The 16,189-nt window shown below is 46.7% G+C and overlaps 1 protein-coding gene across 1 annotated transcript in view; it reads right to left on the reverse strand.

Annotated features, from left to right (window-relative positions):
* The window catches only part of LOC117744428 (neural cell adhesion molecule 2-like), a 165,849-nt gene that overhangs the window by 23,930 nt on the left and 125,730 nt on the right, over positions 1-16,189 (reverse strand). The window contains exons 4-7 of the mRNA XM_034552692.1: positions 14,474-14,617; positions 12,625-12,762; positions 4,398-4,515; positions 185-357 (exon numbers count right to left, since the gene is read on the reverse strand). Of these exons, the coding sequence (XP_034408583.1) occupies positions 185-357; positions 4,398-4,515; positions 12,625-12,762; positions 14,474-14,617 (573 nt within the window). The remainder of the gene's footprint in view (positions 1-184; positions 358-4,397; positions 4,516-12,624; positions 12,763-14,473; positions 14,618-16,189) is intronic.

Below are 16,189 nucleotides of genomic sequence, written 5' to 3' on the forward strand. Positions count from 1 at the left end.
TTAAATAAAGGGAACATGGTTCTGTTACTATCTAAAACTATTTCCGTGGCTCCCACGGGTGAGAGAGGTGGTGTTTATTTCAGGGCTTCATAGTTTCCAATAACGACTTATGGCTCGTGGAGGTCGAGGTCACCTAAAGAGAGCGAGGTCCGGGTACTTTGTGCTTCACGTCAGACGTGCTCACCGAACACTTTGAGGAAGATCTCGCGCTCCTGGGAGCCCGCCTTGTTGGTGGCCCTGCAGGTGTAGGAGCCCCCGTCCACCTGCCGGATGTTGCGGATGGTCAACATGCTGCGGCCTCCTTCCTCCTGCCGGATGATGATGTACTGCTCAGACGGCTCCAGCTGCTGCCCTTTCCTGCACAGACAAGCACAAAGAAATACAGCGACCGACTCCCACCTGACGAGCGACCTCCTGCGGCTCGCGTTCCATCCCACAAAGGAGAGGCGGCGTGCCGCCAGCTGGACTTTGAAGCTATTTCCATCTCTGTGGCCTTTTGAAGTCGGATCGACGCGTCGCACTATAATTGCGGCGCGTCGTCCTTCACACTCGACCGTTCCGGTATCCTCCGACCGGCCCGTGTGGTTGTGTACGTTCGACTCCTCTAATGGCTCCGGTGTGGCGCGCGGCACAGCGCCGACTTAATGCCTTTTTTCTTATTGGACTCTGTTGGGAAATTAGTCCAGGAAAAAAAAGAAGAAGCAAAAGCAACAGCTAAATTGATCCGTGTCTATATTTAAGCTTCGTAGCAGAAGCATAATGGCGTGAAGCTTGTTGATTTACCGCAGCTTAACCAGCCGTGTGATCTGGAAGGTTAAAGGGATCGCCGGTTCGGGGGAAATTCAGCAGGCCATTTGCATGCATGCTATGAAAGGATGAGATTATGACGTGTTGTGTGGGATCAGCAAAGACTCCAACAACAACAACAAGACTTTGAATTCCTCAAAAGGTTAATAAGCAGAGTCACTCGTTTCATTCGTTACCCGCAGCGACGTCACGTCGAACGAATGCCATCGATTTGACTCCTTAAAGCTGCTCTGATCAATATTTTTACATTAACGATGTGTCAGAGCGCTGCGTCGGCGGAAAATTTGTTTCCCCCCGAAATCCCCCGTGCACGCCGAAAAGACAAGTGGAATTTGTGTTCATAATGAGACTCGTGTTCATGGTGCTATACGGTTAGTCTGTGGAAGAGAGGTGATCGTCTGGAGGTCAGAGGTCAGACGTGTGGTTTGAAAATCCAGAAAGACAAAATGAATAAGTAATGTTCTCCCTCTCCCTTAACAACTATAACCTGCGTGTCCTTGAGCAAGGCACTTAACCTCCAGAGATTCTTAAAAAAGATTGAATAATTCTGGCGTGGGAAAAAAGAACAACTTACACTTCATTTCTAATCCGTCCAAAAGATATTTTAACCCGGAAGCATGAAGAACACGTACGGAAACGCATTCTTATGTTTACCTGTTTATTCAATGTGGATCATAATGCCCTCAATCTTCTTTTAACCTCATGAGCTAGTGTGTACATTTAATTCAAAAAGCCCAGAAGCAACAGAGCTTAGAATAACGGCTCTAAATATACTCGATGCTGTGCGGATGGAAAATATAAAAATCTTATTATTGCGGGCGCGCAGATCTCTCGACTCCTCGGCGATCTCCCCCCCCCCCCCCCCCCCCCCCGACCACTCGGTGTACCGCGGGGGGGGGGGAGGGGGGAGGATAATTGAAAGTCGACGGAGGAAACACCGAAAGCCGAGTAATAATAACTCGGCCGAGCCGAAGAGGAAATGAAGAGAAGCCTCATCTTTGGAAGGGACCGAATGTCATTATGCTGACTGACTGCTGACAGGTAGTCCATTACCCAAGATGCACAGGGGGCGAGGCCCGCGCTGACAGGAAATGCAACCGGGGGGAGGTGGCGACATCAGAAGCAAAAACTAAATCGGGTCGTGATTGTTGTTTTGCGGATTCACACGCGCGGCGCTCGCCGACCTCGGAAATGAAGACGGTGAAGAGTTTAAGGTCGTCTCTGAAGTGAGAGGCCGACGTTTTTTGGGGCGTACATTAATACCATTAATAACATTAATAACAGGACCGACTCCTTTTCTTCAGGCGAACGGGTGTCTCGTGAACGCGGCTCGATATGAAGAAGAAGGGACCGATGCGCCGCCTCTCACCCCAAATACACGGCCGCGTTGTACGCACGCTGTTACATCATTAAAATCACATTCGCCCGCTTTGCTCTGTTGCTGGAAGACGAGGTAACACACACACACACACACGCACACACACACACACACACACACACACACACACAGGAGTAAATATATCATTGTGAGCAAGATGAATGAGACTTGTGAAGTTCAAGTCGTTCCCGGCTGTGTGCGCCGTCTTCATATTTTGTTTGTACTTCGCAAAGTGATGCACGAGCCTCAGTTTGCAGAGCCACACACACACACACACACACACACACACACACACACACACACACCCTCCATCAATGATGAGCTTCTCTTTCAAAGTGATGCACAACAGGCTTCAGTTCGCATTACGGTTTTCGTGTCACGTAAAAATTAAGGGGCCGGGTAATTTTTCGGGTACCGACAGAGTCCCCGAGTCACGTTAAATCAACCGCTGCCGTATTTCAGGACCTGAGAGGAGAAATATTTGCGAACATTAGTTATGCGAAAAACCAACAGTAATAAATTGCTTTCCACGAAAAAAATGTACGGTTTGTTATCGAAGTTTTGGGACGAGTATTGGTTCAAATGTACAGAATGGATTTTACAGGATAATTTAGTGGCAAAATAAATGAAAAGTTGGACGTATATAAGAATATTATAGAATATATAGAGATGTATATATTTGCTTGTTTACCTTCTGATGAACATCGGACCCAAGGCTTAATATACTGCTGTAAGTGCATATTTTGCACGGCAATGATTTATTTTTTTTGCAGCAAAAGCTTGAGAGAAATTAATGAATTTTTGAAATGAAAATTATTAGTTAAGCTGACATTTTATACTTTTTCTTTTGTTGCGTCCTTTGCGTCACCTTTTTGTACCTGCCGGTCACACGCTTCATACTTCAACCTCCACAATCAAACTCCTCTGCTCTGCAAGAACGTGGTAATTAAAGACGGAAAATAATCACTTGCTGAGAAGGAGCTAAGTGTGGGTGTTTAAGACGTTGCCGCGCATCATTATGTTCGATTCGAGTATTATTTAATACCAGTCTCCATCTTACTTTCCTCTCCCTCCTTTAGAAGTTATGGAAGAAACACACCGGTGACTCGAACAGAATTAAGTTTAGAAATATTAATATTTGAAGGACAACGCTGCCATATTTTTTTTTGCATGTCTTCACCCATTTTTCAAAGCGGCTTCTTGAATGTTTTTTCTTCCCGTTGCTCCTTCAGGGCAGCCATTGATTTCCATTCGATTCCGTACGGCATGAAAAACAACTGGCAGACACCTGCCCCGAGGCCGGCGATACATCACAGTTAAAAACGGTGTCGGGTCGTCCTTGTCAATGTCACATCTTTTCAAAAATCCTTTGAAACGTCGTGCAATGATAATCCAACTATGATCGTCACTGTGATGGATTACGTCAGGAACGTAGCTGACCACAAGGCAGGAAGTGCACATTCAAACAAAATTTAATTAAATAAATACACAATGTCGGCAACCATGCAAGGCATAATTGATTTTGTACTAAACAGGCTCAGAAATACAGCAGCGCTGCTCCATTAAAATTAATTAGCTGGAAGAAATGAAAACAAGTGCATTTACGAGAAAAAAAAAAAGAAGTATGAACTTCACTGGAATGACAATAAAAAGGTGCAGAAAGCTCGTCACGATTGCCTGCAGAGTGGATGCAAGCCAATTACTGTCTGCGGAGCTCCAGAGGGGACGGCGGGGAGTCAAATGCTCTTCAGGTGCACGTTTCCACACCGCTGCTACGTGCCATGTGATACCATTGTGCGGATGCTCGGGGCGATGTGCGGGGGCGGACTATGAATTCCTCTGTTGTGAGAGGATATTGTTCTGAAACCAAAGGACTGTATATGTATGTAGGCTGTTCGCATTAATATTAACACACACAAAGACGTGTAGCAGCACGGAGGTTATGTTTATATGGTTTGGTTTGGACCCTTTAGCTCCATGAGGCATCAGTGCCCTCTCTGGTTTCCCCATAAGGCACAATGCCGTGTGAACAAAGGAATGTTTTTTCTTTGTTGTGGAAGAACTCCACTTGGCCCGAGCTCTTTGGGACGCATTGGAACGAGAGAGTCTACCGCCTGACATCTAATGCTCTCGTGGCCGAACGGGACCAAAGCCCTCCAAAAAAAGGGGTCCACCATTTCTCAGGCGAGGTCATTGAGGAAGTAGGAGGTACCTGTGCCATGTGACCACCGGGTCAGGAGATCCGGAGGTCATGCAGGTGAAGGTGACGGATTCCTGGTAGTCGGCGGTGGCGTTGAAGGACTGCTGGAACACTGACAACACCGGAGGGACTGCAGGCACAAACACAGAGGCAGTCATTAGAGAGTTAATAGGAGGAATAAAAGCAAACATCTGAATACAAAACCTGACAGTGTCTATTGAGCCAGATGATGAGGGCTAACATTTTCAAATGGATGAAATTGGCCTTTGCGAGTGGCCTGTAAGCAGTGAGCGAACACGCTACTTCTGTTGCTAATCCCGCGGGGATTTCCAACAACATCTTGACCCAGCTTTGGTAAAAACACAAAGGAACCATAATGCTATTGTCTGATTCAGAGATGCTCGGCTAAATCCATATGAACAATGGCAAGATGGGAGAACGTGTCCCGACATGGAAAACCAACTGTGCCATCTCCGAATGACGGCGTTCCTTTAGAGAACAAACCATTCAGTCCCCGTCAAGCGAGACATTGTTAGTTCCTGTCGGGCCAAAAGTAGAAGTGCTTCGTCGCTGTGATCGGACGATTGAGAAACGTGTGGACGCAAAAATGTGAAAAAAATGTGCTTCTGCACCATCAAAACAGTTCACTCTGAACATTAGTTCCAGGTCACAATATTGTGTCACATGTCATAATCTTGAGCCGTGAGAATAAATAGCGCGTTGTGTGTGTGTGTGCTAAAAAAAGGACATAAACATAGGCAGCACAAACGGCAGCATTGAGTATGTTGAGTACATCCACTCAGTCCACGACTGTCATCTTGTCATCCGTGTAAAAGGACAGCGGGGCTCGGCCTTTCATTCCCTTTGCCTTTTGCAGCGACAAGGGAACGACAGCTTTATGGCAAAAGCATTTCTTTCTTTTCATCAGGCGTCTCAGTCCATTTTCCCTCAAGCCTGCACTCATGCTGTACTTCTACTCCGACTCCTGGCTGTGGCCCCGGTCCAATCTCAGGGCTCGATTAGGCATGTTGGAAGCAGCGTGGTCCCTCAGTTCGGTGATCTCAGTTCAGGTGACCCCTCGAACGAATCCACCACCTGAACCCGTGAGGTGACTGAGCATGTGAGCCGGCAGAGGAACAAAAGTACAGATTACTGATGCAGGAGTGAAGAAAACAGATGGTCAAAAGGTATATACACCTTAAATGATGCAAAAAGATTGCATCGTTATCTACACTGGCATGGGGTTTAATGCAAGGACCATGAACTTCAAGGTCCTCGGTTCTGGACCTTTGTTGCATGACGTCCCCCATCTCGCCCCAACTCATTTCCTGTCAAAATCTCTATAAAAAAAAAGAATGTATATAAGCTCCCGGAAAATCCCTGACAAAAATTCAGTATCTGGACTATATTTCCTGGATAAGGAAAATGTGAACGCACGCACAAAGGCAGAACTGAAATGCTATCGGATCGAGCCCACCACGTCTGAACTCTTAGAAGACCAGGCTGTGCAAATGCAATCTGCACTGTTCTGTAAAAATGGGAGGAAAAAAAGATATTTCATGCATTTTGAAAGGTCATTTCGCTCCCCATCTTCCTTCTATTTCAAGCAAGTCCTGCAGAAAGCCACAGAAGACCCCCTTCCTGGCAAATGAAACAATAAGTAAGCCCACAGAACCATTTGCATGTTGAGACCTGATTAGGGCAGAAACGATTATTAAATGCCAAAAAGTCTGTGATCAGATGTCATTATCCAGTTAATACATCCCGATACAGATCACGCCGAGTGCATATGAGGTCTAAACTTGGAGATCACATTTTACTCATCCCACCTTTGTCATGTCACAAGACAACAGTAACCAAACAGGTCTGAGGATCAGTGCTGCTGGCTTCACCACAGACGGGTCGGTGCCGTCGCACTCGGTCTTGTTTTCTGTAAAACAACTAGAGAACATCGCCACACGTACTTAGCATGAAAATAAAGGGTAATCATTTCCCCAAAACATCTTGGATTTTGAGTCTGTGACTCATCCTGCAAATAAAAAAACCTTCCCGAACAGATGTTTGCACTTGTGTTAAATATGTGTTATTGTAACTGGCAGCTGCACGGTGATGGCGCTTCAGCACCATTTGTTTTCCTCTGATCAAAAAAGAGGCTTGGAAGACATTGGAGGTGTCACTTGCTGGGAAGACAGAGTTTCATATTTCTCAAAACTGTAATGTTGGAGTTGGGCGTTACTGAAGGTTAATGGTTTGATTTGACAAGCGAGGACACGGACTTCCACATACATCTAAGGACAACAGACAAATATGGCTTCGGATCTCATTAGAGTGATGAAAACACACGGAGCAGTCGAGAAGTCGGTGAGAAAATACATAAAACATTTTACATGCTTGTGATAATGAACGGGGGATTCTAATCAAAACAAAGCATCACCCGAGATACCTAATGAACCGAGCGGCGAAGTGTACTGGAGTCTCTCTTAAAAGATCAATTACACTAACGACGCCAGTGTGTACCGCTGCGTGAATGGAAAACTCTTCCACAGTACGTCTAAATTCCACCGCGTCTGATCTATCTGCTGTCTCGTGGCGTCTATTCATCGTTTAGTTATTGCCATGTGCAAAAAAAATGACGATTATTTCAATTTTTTTGCGAGTAAAATCGACACGCAATAGTATGTGCCTGAGCAACCACACACACACACACACACATACACACACACACACACACACACACACACACACACACACATACACACACACACACACACACACACACACACACACACACACACACACACACGTACAGAGGTGCAGAAAGCTCTTCGGAGATAAAAATAATCAATAATCAAACACCATGAGTCCTTTCCAATAGTCCTGACTGGGCGAGCGAGGAGAGCGAGCGTCTGCCCGACATGATAACCATTGATTTTCCCGGCCAATAGATCTCCATTCTCCAGTGTCTCTCTTCCTGTGCAACGCACTCCCACATCAACGAGGGCGTGTTGAAACAGCCCCGCTAATAAGACGCTCTGCCAAGCAGAAAGACTTCAAACGAGCAAATCAGCAACAGGGTTTAAACGCCCCCCCCACCGCCCAAAAAAAGAATATAAAAGAATCTGGGCGAGCTTATACGAATCCTCCATGTATTAGTCATATTCTTGAAACTTCAGAAGGCTCAGCGGAGATGCACAGAGAGGTTTACAGACGTCATCCCCCCCCCCCAACATGCAGAACTCGGCCTTGGACCCGATTTCCAGATGCATCCGCGAGGAGCCGGGAAGGAGTTGTTTTCCGCCGGGCGCTTAAAAGAACCGAGGATCCGGCGTGTTTAGAAGCCGTGCGGTGTTCAGGGTAAATGTCACAGCCGCATTGCACCGCCCGGAAATACAAGCAAGCGCCTGTTTGGAAACAAGACCTTTTTTCTTTTTTATGCCCGAGCGCTTATTAGGGATTTGTTTCGCTTTCTAGATGAGCACACGAGCCGGAGTCAAAACCAGCTCCCCCGAGACATGATTGAGAAAGGAAAACATAATGCTAACTCTCCTCCCGAACCACCCCGGCGGTTATGATTGATGTCGCCGCGAAATAATCTTGAAGGACACAGCCGGTAGTTTGAACTGACAGCTGAAAACGGGGGAAATAGCTGGTCTAGTCTGCGAGTAAGTGAACGGGCAATTAAGTGAGTGTCTTGGAAAGGGGACATGGGAAATCAGGAAGTTATATACATCTCCATCAGTTGCCATAGAAACAAACTGCACCTACCGAGGCGATCGGGGTCATCGGAGAGCGGAGAGATCTTTGATGCCGATTAGGGGGGGAAACATTTGGCTCTCTTGAAGGGAGCAAAATGGAGCGGTTGGCAGACGCTGGCTTCAGATATGAGTTACAGTCCTGGTTGCTTTAATAATGAATCCAAACTGATTTGCATTAAAGCAGCATTTTTTTTAATCCGCCTACTTGTTTGCTTGCACAGAGCCAGATGAGAGGATCTTGTGCTTGTTAGCTTAGCTTAGCATAAAGACGACGACGTTCCCAGCTGTCAAAAGTCAATGAACGCGTTATCATTTTTGGAGGGTAATGAGCCCGCTATTTCCTTGGTCCTGGTCCAGAAGTAGTCCGGCTCTTAGCCCCATTTAAAAACACAACTCGTCGTTCAACATTTAGATATGTCGTGGGTTTTATTTGCTCATATGCAAAAAAAAAGTCAATTAGGTGAGTGAGCGAGCCAGTTTCGTTCAAGTCAGCGCCATTTATGTTTGCCAGCGTGCCGCGTATGACTCTATCTGATGTGACCCGCGGGGGATGACGAATGTCTTCTCCTCCCGACGATATGTCTCATTTCATGAGGTTCCGCTCACCGTCCAGGGATGAAGAATCGCCGCGTGTCAAGAGGAAGGACAAATACGTCCGTGATAAACCGGGCTGACAGAGCAAGGGAACCTGAGATTTCGCATACAGAGAGGAAAAGAAATGACCTGCGTCAACGTTTTATTACAGTGACACTGATTTCAATGGCTTAATACCCTCATTTCTCCACACCGCGCTCACGTACTGTGGACGAAAGGCTTACACAACTCCCCCAAGATAGCTTTTGAAGTGGCTTTCCCCGAAATGCTCTGAGTCGGAGCCCGTTTTGGCCTCGGGGGTCGATCAGCCGTTCGGTGGGGTCGGGCCCTCGTCCTCCGTACGCCATCATCCTCGTCTCCGCTCCGCTGCAGCGGGTCGGCCGAGCTCCTTTCGCTGCGTGCTCATAGGCGAGAAAACCGCGATTTTATCGAGTGACCCATGAATATTTAGGACTTCCCGAGCGTGCTTTTATAGCCCTGCTTTCAGGCAAAATATAGTTCCAACGTCTGTTAGCACGTTGCTGCACTAGCCGGAGCTGGCACTCTTCTGCCACATAAAGAACAGCATGACTGACATATCGATGACTACAACTCGGTGTGACGCGCGCCGCATTCAATCGGACAAATCAACAGCTGGTCGGTCGCTGTGCGGTAACAGAACACAACTTTAAACTTTATGTGAAGGATTTGGAGGAACGTGGACAGACTACTTGAACAAGTGATTCACCAGGCGATCTCCTCGCCGAGCTTCATCAGCGGCTTTTCACCGATGTTCGGCACTCGTGCGATCGCAAAATGAATAAACCGAGTGAACGAAATCATCAAGCATGTTTTCTGTTTCCTTCGTTGTTCACGAGTGGCTGGATACTCTTGTTTTTGCGATGCTGGAGTTCCAGATGCAGCCCAGGAGGATTTGGGCAGGTTCAGCTCCCTCCCTGTTGGCTATCGCGGGTTCTGAATGGACCAGAATCAATGTCCACCCTGACTTTGGCTTAAAAGTGCTCGATGAGGGACCTCGGGAGACGAGGTGCAGCCTGAAGGCGCCCTCGGTTTACACCTCATCCTTTCTTCTTCCTCCCGGGGTCTCCAGACATGGACCTGTTTATTTGTTATCAGTGTGTTTATCCTACCTCGCTGGTCCAACCCCAGGAACCACAACAGAAAACAGACCACCGTCCAGCGGATGATTGATAAAACATGCAGTGTGCTGCACTCATTGATATACCTGAGCCTCCCAGCAATCCACTCTATCTGCTTATGTTCAGGGCCTCTGTGTAGTTCGACCATTCCAGGTTGTTGTCGATAAAGTACACTCTCTGGCTTCCTGTTCCTTTTGGAAATCCTCTGCTAAGAAGGATATTCTTGCTCCACTCTTTCCCTCACGACTGCAACCCGTGGAACGGGAACAACCCCAGTGAATTCTCCAAGTGACACGGCCCATAAATATAAAAGGCGGTGGCATAGAGGGAGAACACCATTCTTTCCTGTTTCTAGACCGACAAAAATAGTTCTTCAGAGTGGGGGAGAGATTTACACATGTAGCTTCAGGGCAGGAAAGGGGAATGAACATCACGTACAGGTGTATGGGGAAACATCGCTTCGGAACTGCTGTTGTACAACAAGCACGTACCTGGATTATTGGCATTTATGTAAGCGTCATTTCCATCTCTGTCACGACAGCTGGACTGAAGGGGGCTGAGTTTCTCTGGACCAGTGAGCAAATGCACGCTTGATATTACGGGACAACAGAATCACCAATTTGGCTGTCGGAAAGATGATAAAAGGACTACGAAGACAGGCGAATTCATCCTGCAATAATATATTTTGCACATCGATCACATCGCTGATAGAAGCACTCATTTGGAGGAGCCTTTCAAGCAACCCGATGGATAGAAGTCCAATATTCACCCTCCTTTCAGCTCTATTTCGGTCTCCGGAAACGTATCGCCTGAATGCTTCACTGGGTTTCTTACTGTCTGCTGTTTGGGGCCGTGAGCATAAAAAAAGTTTTGAAACATTTCTGATGAGAGCCACGAGAATGGACAAAATCATTAAAGTTATGGATCGTCAAAACCCCCCCAAGAAGAGCCCCCGTACAGCTGAGGGGAACTGATACCTGTCTGTAGGTTCATCCCTCAGAGCCATCCCTTCTCAACATGCAAAGTCATTCAAATAAATTGTTGATATAAAAATAGTATTTTAGCAGCTTTAAGTAAAACAAAGGAGCTTAAGATAATTATAAAAGTTAGAAAATACTAGACATTTGAAAGAACAGCTTTAAGACGAACTGCTGTAACAGATGGCGGTGCCATATTGGGCAAAGTCGTTAGTTTCATTAAGTTTTCTCTAAGCACTTAATATACATATTCCAGACTAAATGGTGTTTCTTTAAAATCAGATTCTTCAGGGTGAGTCTCTCTTTCCTCTGGACGTCTGCACGGCGCTCTGCAGACCGCCTCAGCTCCGCATGGCGAGTGTTGTGTCGCTGCAATAATAGGTCGCGCCTCATTGAGCCGGATTATTGGATCTTCCTCAGAAGTGAGGTAAGTGGTGTGCTAAATTGAATGCAATTCATAGTTTTTTGGGGGCGCGGGTTGGGAGAGAATTACACGGACAGAGACAATATTGCAGCCGTTCAACCGTTACGCTCGTGGCCCGAGTGAGGTCGCGTCTCAATCACCTCGCCGGTCTTGGGGCGACTCGCCGTAAAATGAGGACAAATGAGAACATTTAAATGACATCCTTTGGATATTTTTGGCCCAAAAAGACACCGCTAATTGAACATGTTCAATCACACTAAAGGATGTGAAGGATTCAAAAGATATCGGAGTCTGTCAAAGCTGACAGCTCTGTTCTGAGGGGGCAGCAGCGCATTCACGTTTTGACTTTGGGCATCTGCAGACCCGAGGTGTGCCTTGTAGGCTTCGGAAGGAAAATAATGGTCGGTGTTCGTTTCTGGAAACCACGGCGACAAGAAAACTTGTGTGTGCCGAGGAAACTGGCTCCCTAATGCATGCTAATCTGTTGACTCTGTGAAGGCGAGCGTGCGTCTGTGTTCTGCATCGCTGAGTGGCTGCAACTCGCCGAGGAAAACGGGCATTTGCACCAAAACGTCAGGTGGAGACCCAGAACACTTAAATACATCTATCCAAATTGAAAAAAACACGTCAAATGAGCTATGATCGCGCACACACACACGCGCAGGCAATGCATAATTGTGGCTTTTACGCCTCACCGGAGAAAAAGGGTCGCTTCCCTTGAAGGAGATGATGTAAAACATCTGATTCTGACTGAATCCCTTTAAAGCATTGTTTTTTTTAAAAGGGTTAAAGCTCCGTGCTGACGAGGCTTGTGTTTGTTTCAATAAGAGAAACCAGATTGCTTACCGGGTTATGTCACCCTAAAAGGATTATGCTTGACAACTAAAACTACCCCGCAGCCGGTTTTACAATTTCAAGCAACTCAAGACGTCGTTCCTGCACATTATCAGACTTTTACAAAAAGAACCGAGAGGCTGAGGAGATGCGGGGATGCGTTCTTTTTGAACAATAGATTTGTAGCTAGAAAACCCAAAGTTTGAGAACCAACAATGTCTTTTTTAGTGGGAACACATGGACTTTTAGGATTTTGGTGCTCTCATGGTCACCGTCAAAGCACTATGTTCGTGCAAACGGTTCATTACTGGCCTCTTAAGGGACAATTGAGTTGGTATCTAATAATGTCAGACCAATGCCAGAAAGACTCAAAGTCTAACAGGATGAACTAAAACGTTGGATATGTTGGCCCCTGACCTTGAATCTAACTCTTTAATGGACCCACGATCCTTAATGGACGGGACTCTGTCTGGTCGTCCCGCTGGTTTCATCACAACTCTTCAAGGGCAAGCTCACCGTTGACCACCACGGCGATGTCCACGAAATCGATCTCGCCCCGGGCCTCCACGCTGGCCTCGCAGCGGTACACGCCCTCGTCGGCCTTGGTCACCTGACGGACCTGGAGGTTGTTGTTTGGCAGCACCTGGAACCTGCCTTCACAGCACGGGCGAAGAGGAGGAGGACAGAGGAGAGGAGGAGGAAACCACAAAAGAACAACAGTGTATGATAGAGAGAGAGGCGAGATAAGAAAGTTAGGAAAACAGCAGAGAGAATTGCCATCTCCGCTCTCTCCGGCGGACTGTCAATCACATTCGCCTGATAACGTCCACACTGATAAACACTCGCGCAATTACCGTCTCCACTCTCTCCCATTGTGGCCACTGGGAGATTGGCCAGAGAGTGATGGGCGCTTCTATCTCATTCCTCTCAAGCAAAGATATTTATAACCGCGCATTGTAATTAGAGTGAAATGATTAAAAAAAGAAGAAGAAGAAAAAAGAAAAACCTTCTCCTCTGCGTTTCATCGTCGCCGTGCTCGCAGGACGATTTGGATTTCAATTAAAAGACGTGACAGATTCGAGGGGTCACTCTTTCTAATCAGTGCTCGGCATTTTGTCTAGATGGAGGACGGGGAAGCGGTGTAGAGAGTTGTAAATCAGGGCGGAGGAGACGTAGAAGTAATGAATCCTATTGCACCTGCCTCTATCAGAAAATAATACTGCTGACAGTTAATCTGTCCCCCGAGCACTTCTATCGGGATTAAAGGGGAGGGCTGATGTATCTTTGGATCAAATGGGACAGAATATGATCGACGGGACGATTGTGAATTATTGCGTATCGAGTTTAAATTCGACCTTTTGCCGGAAATGGCTCTTTTCGACCGATTGCTCGACGTCCAACCGCTCTGTAATCCAATTCTCTCTCGGTTTTCTGTCCGAGTCGTACGCCTCCTCCGAGGGCTGATGGGGTTTCTATTTATAGCGGTAGATATTATTGTCTTATTGTGACGCCACACAAAAGAGGGAAATAGCATTTCCTGGAGATCTGTGGTATTTTTTTGGCACGTTGGCTGGAAGACAAACGGGCACGTCGGGACTCGTAAGCGTTTTCCTCCTCATAATCAAGTGCGTTTTGGCAGGTTTACATTCAAAATGTAATTACGTTGAGATCGCCGCTTACTCCACTTTCTATTTCCACAATCTACTGTTGGAATAATCCAGATCCGTTTCACGCATAAAGTCCCCCGAAAATTAGATTTGTAGCGTTAATTCTTTTTTCTCCGTAACATGAATATTTACAACAGAATAAACAACATTGTACCTTATTATTTATTAAGATTTGAACACTAAACCGCTTCAACTACACAAATCTCCGATGTGAAATAAACAAAGCTACTTGAACTTTGGTAGACTAGTGTGTAAGACATACTAAGAAGCTATAAAAAAAATGATCTAATTCCTCCCCAAAAACTCCCATCTTTCCATCCATTTTCTAAACTATTGTTCCCATTCAGGCCTTTTGTTTTAAAGGTGCCGAGCGGAGTAAACAAACAACGTTTTGTTGACAACGCATTATTTGTGTCCTTAAGGGCCTTATAAACAAGCCCAACGCATTTCCATCCTCATCAAACATTTACAAAGACGCCTTCTTTTCTTTCTCCAAAGACTTTAAAACCTACATATTTTATATTCATGTTTGCTTACTAACAGCCTCTTCTTCTTCTAACAGCAGAGATGACAACGTTTGATTCCAGAACAACAATTGAAGATGTTTCTCTCGCCATCCGTCCGCCATCTTCTCACCTTCTGAGCGCGTTCTACCACCTTTCACCCAAAGTGACCTTAGGAAGGTGGTGCAGACTTACTGTGGTGCTCCTCGGTGATCTCTCTGTCCTGGTAGTACCACACCACCACGGGCACCGGGGAGCTGATGACGTCGCAGACCACCTCCGCCGTCTCGCCGTGGCGAAACTCCTGCGGTGACTGAACATCCCGAAACGTCAGCCTCTCTGAGGGAGATCAAACAAGATGGAGATGCTGTTAACGATGACGGTTTTGAGACAGAATCCGGGGTTTAGGGGTTTGGAAAAGTTGGAAAGAAAAGAAATGTTCCCCCTGGACTTTATAAATCAGTGTTTTTCTTCAAAGCTTTTGTGTTTGTGCGATATGAATATGTATATATAACTTTGCTCTGCTAATACTCAGCAGACATAATGTTTACCATGCTCACCTTTGCTAAGTTCAGTGGAGGCCGATGGGAAGTTAAAGGATCACCAGCATTGCAACAATTCATCCTCACAGGAGCATGAATGTCTGTCCGTGGTAATCCATCCAAAAGTTTCTACCTGTTTCCATCTGGGCCGATCCAAAACGCCGTTCCGTAGGCCGAGTCGCCAAAAAACCCACTTCAAGAGCAGCTGTCATGTGACGCGACGCCTCGCAATGCTGGCGTGGAGTGTTTGGAAAGCGCGGTGCCGAGGATACAATGTGTGCCTTTGGAAACGGACGGATGGATTCACTCACGGAAATCAAATAAAACAAAAAGCTAAATCCGGCTTTGACTGTTTTCTGGGACACAGATAAGGCGATTGGGATGAAACAGAACAGGAGGCAGAAGGGTGGCTGTTACACTGGCTGCCAATCACAACAAGGGCAGCGCAAAAAAAAGAAGAAGGAGAAGAAGAAGAAATCAATGAGCTGAGCTATTCTGCAGCCCTTGTGTTTGCATAATTAGACCAGAACACAAGCAGCCTTTGATTCACTCTTTCTTGGTTTCACGGGCGCTCCAATCATAGATTCCACTCTGACGGTTTGAAGCCGCGTCTCCCTCTTGACCAACATTTGGTGTGTTGACAAATTGCTTTTACGGGCACACTGTTCTTGGACCAGCCCGCCTCCACAAACAGCACCTGATCCTTCCTTGAACCCCCCACCACCCGCGTGCTCTCGTATCGGATAGTCGGCTTTTGATGTGCCGGTGGCGGCGGCTCCCCTATCGGCATTAGCATTTATGCTGCGTGATTTATGCCAGGCTGCTCCCCCAAAATGAGCTCTCTCCCCGGCTGCACCCTCTCTGCCTGCGAACGTGCGCAGCATCACGCCGTCTTCATTAACTTCCAGGATGCCATTGCATGTTTTTGTCATTCACTCTTGTTGGTTTTCTTACCAATTTCCCTCTTGTGTCCCTTTTATTTCCCCGATCTACTGCTCTCTCTCTCGCTCTCTCTCTCCCTCTGAACACTTCTGGTGTCACTGTGTATCCATTCGCTTTCCCTTTTGTTGTCACACGGCTCTACAAGAGAATCAGTGAGGCAAACATCCTCTCCAGAGGAACACTCTACTGCACACTCGACACTGGCGGATTGAAAACATACCCGTCGCCTACACATAACCGCGAGGATAAGTGTCCCAACACGTCGCCGAGCCAATTTCCCTGGACCTCGCTCAAACTGGGAGGCAGGTCGGTTCCTGTCTTTACTGGCCAATGTTGCTGGTTGAGGAGAATGGGCTCTGCAGCGCTCCTGCTCAATAAACTAAAGAGGAAATGAAAGGAGCTGGCTGCGGCGCTGCGCTGGCTTACC

This window comes from Cyclopterus lumpus, chromosome 2 (genome assembly GCF_009769545.1).
Source record: "Cyclopterus lumpus isolate fCycLum1 chromosome 2, fCycLum1.pri, whole genome shotgun sequence".
NCBI classification, from domain to species: domain Eukaryota; kingdom Metazoa; phylum Chordata; class Actinopteri; order Perciformes; family Cyclopteridae; genus Cyclopterus; species Cyclopterus lumpus.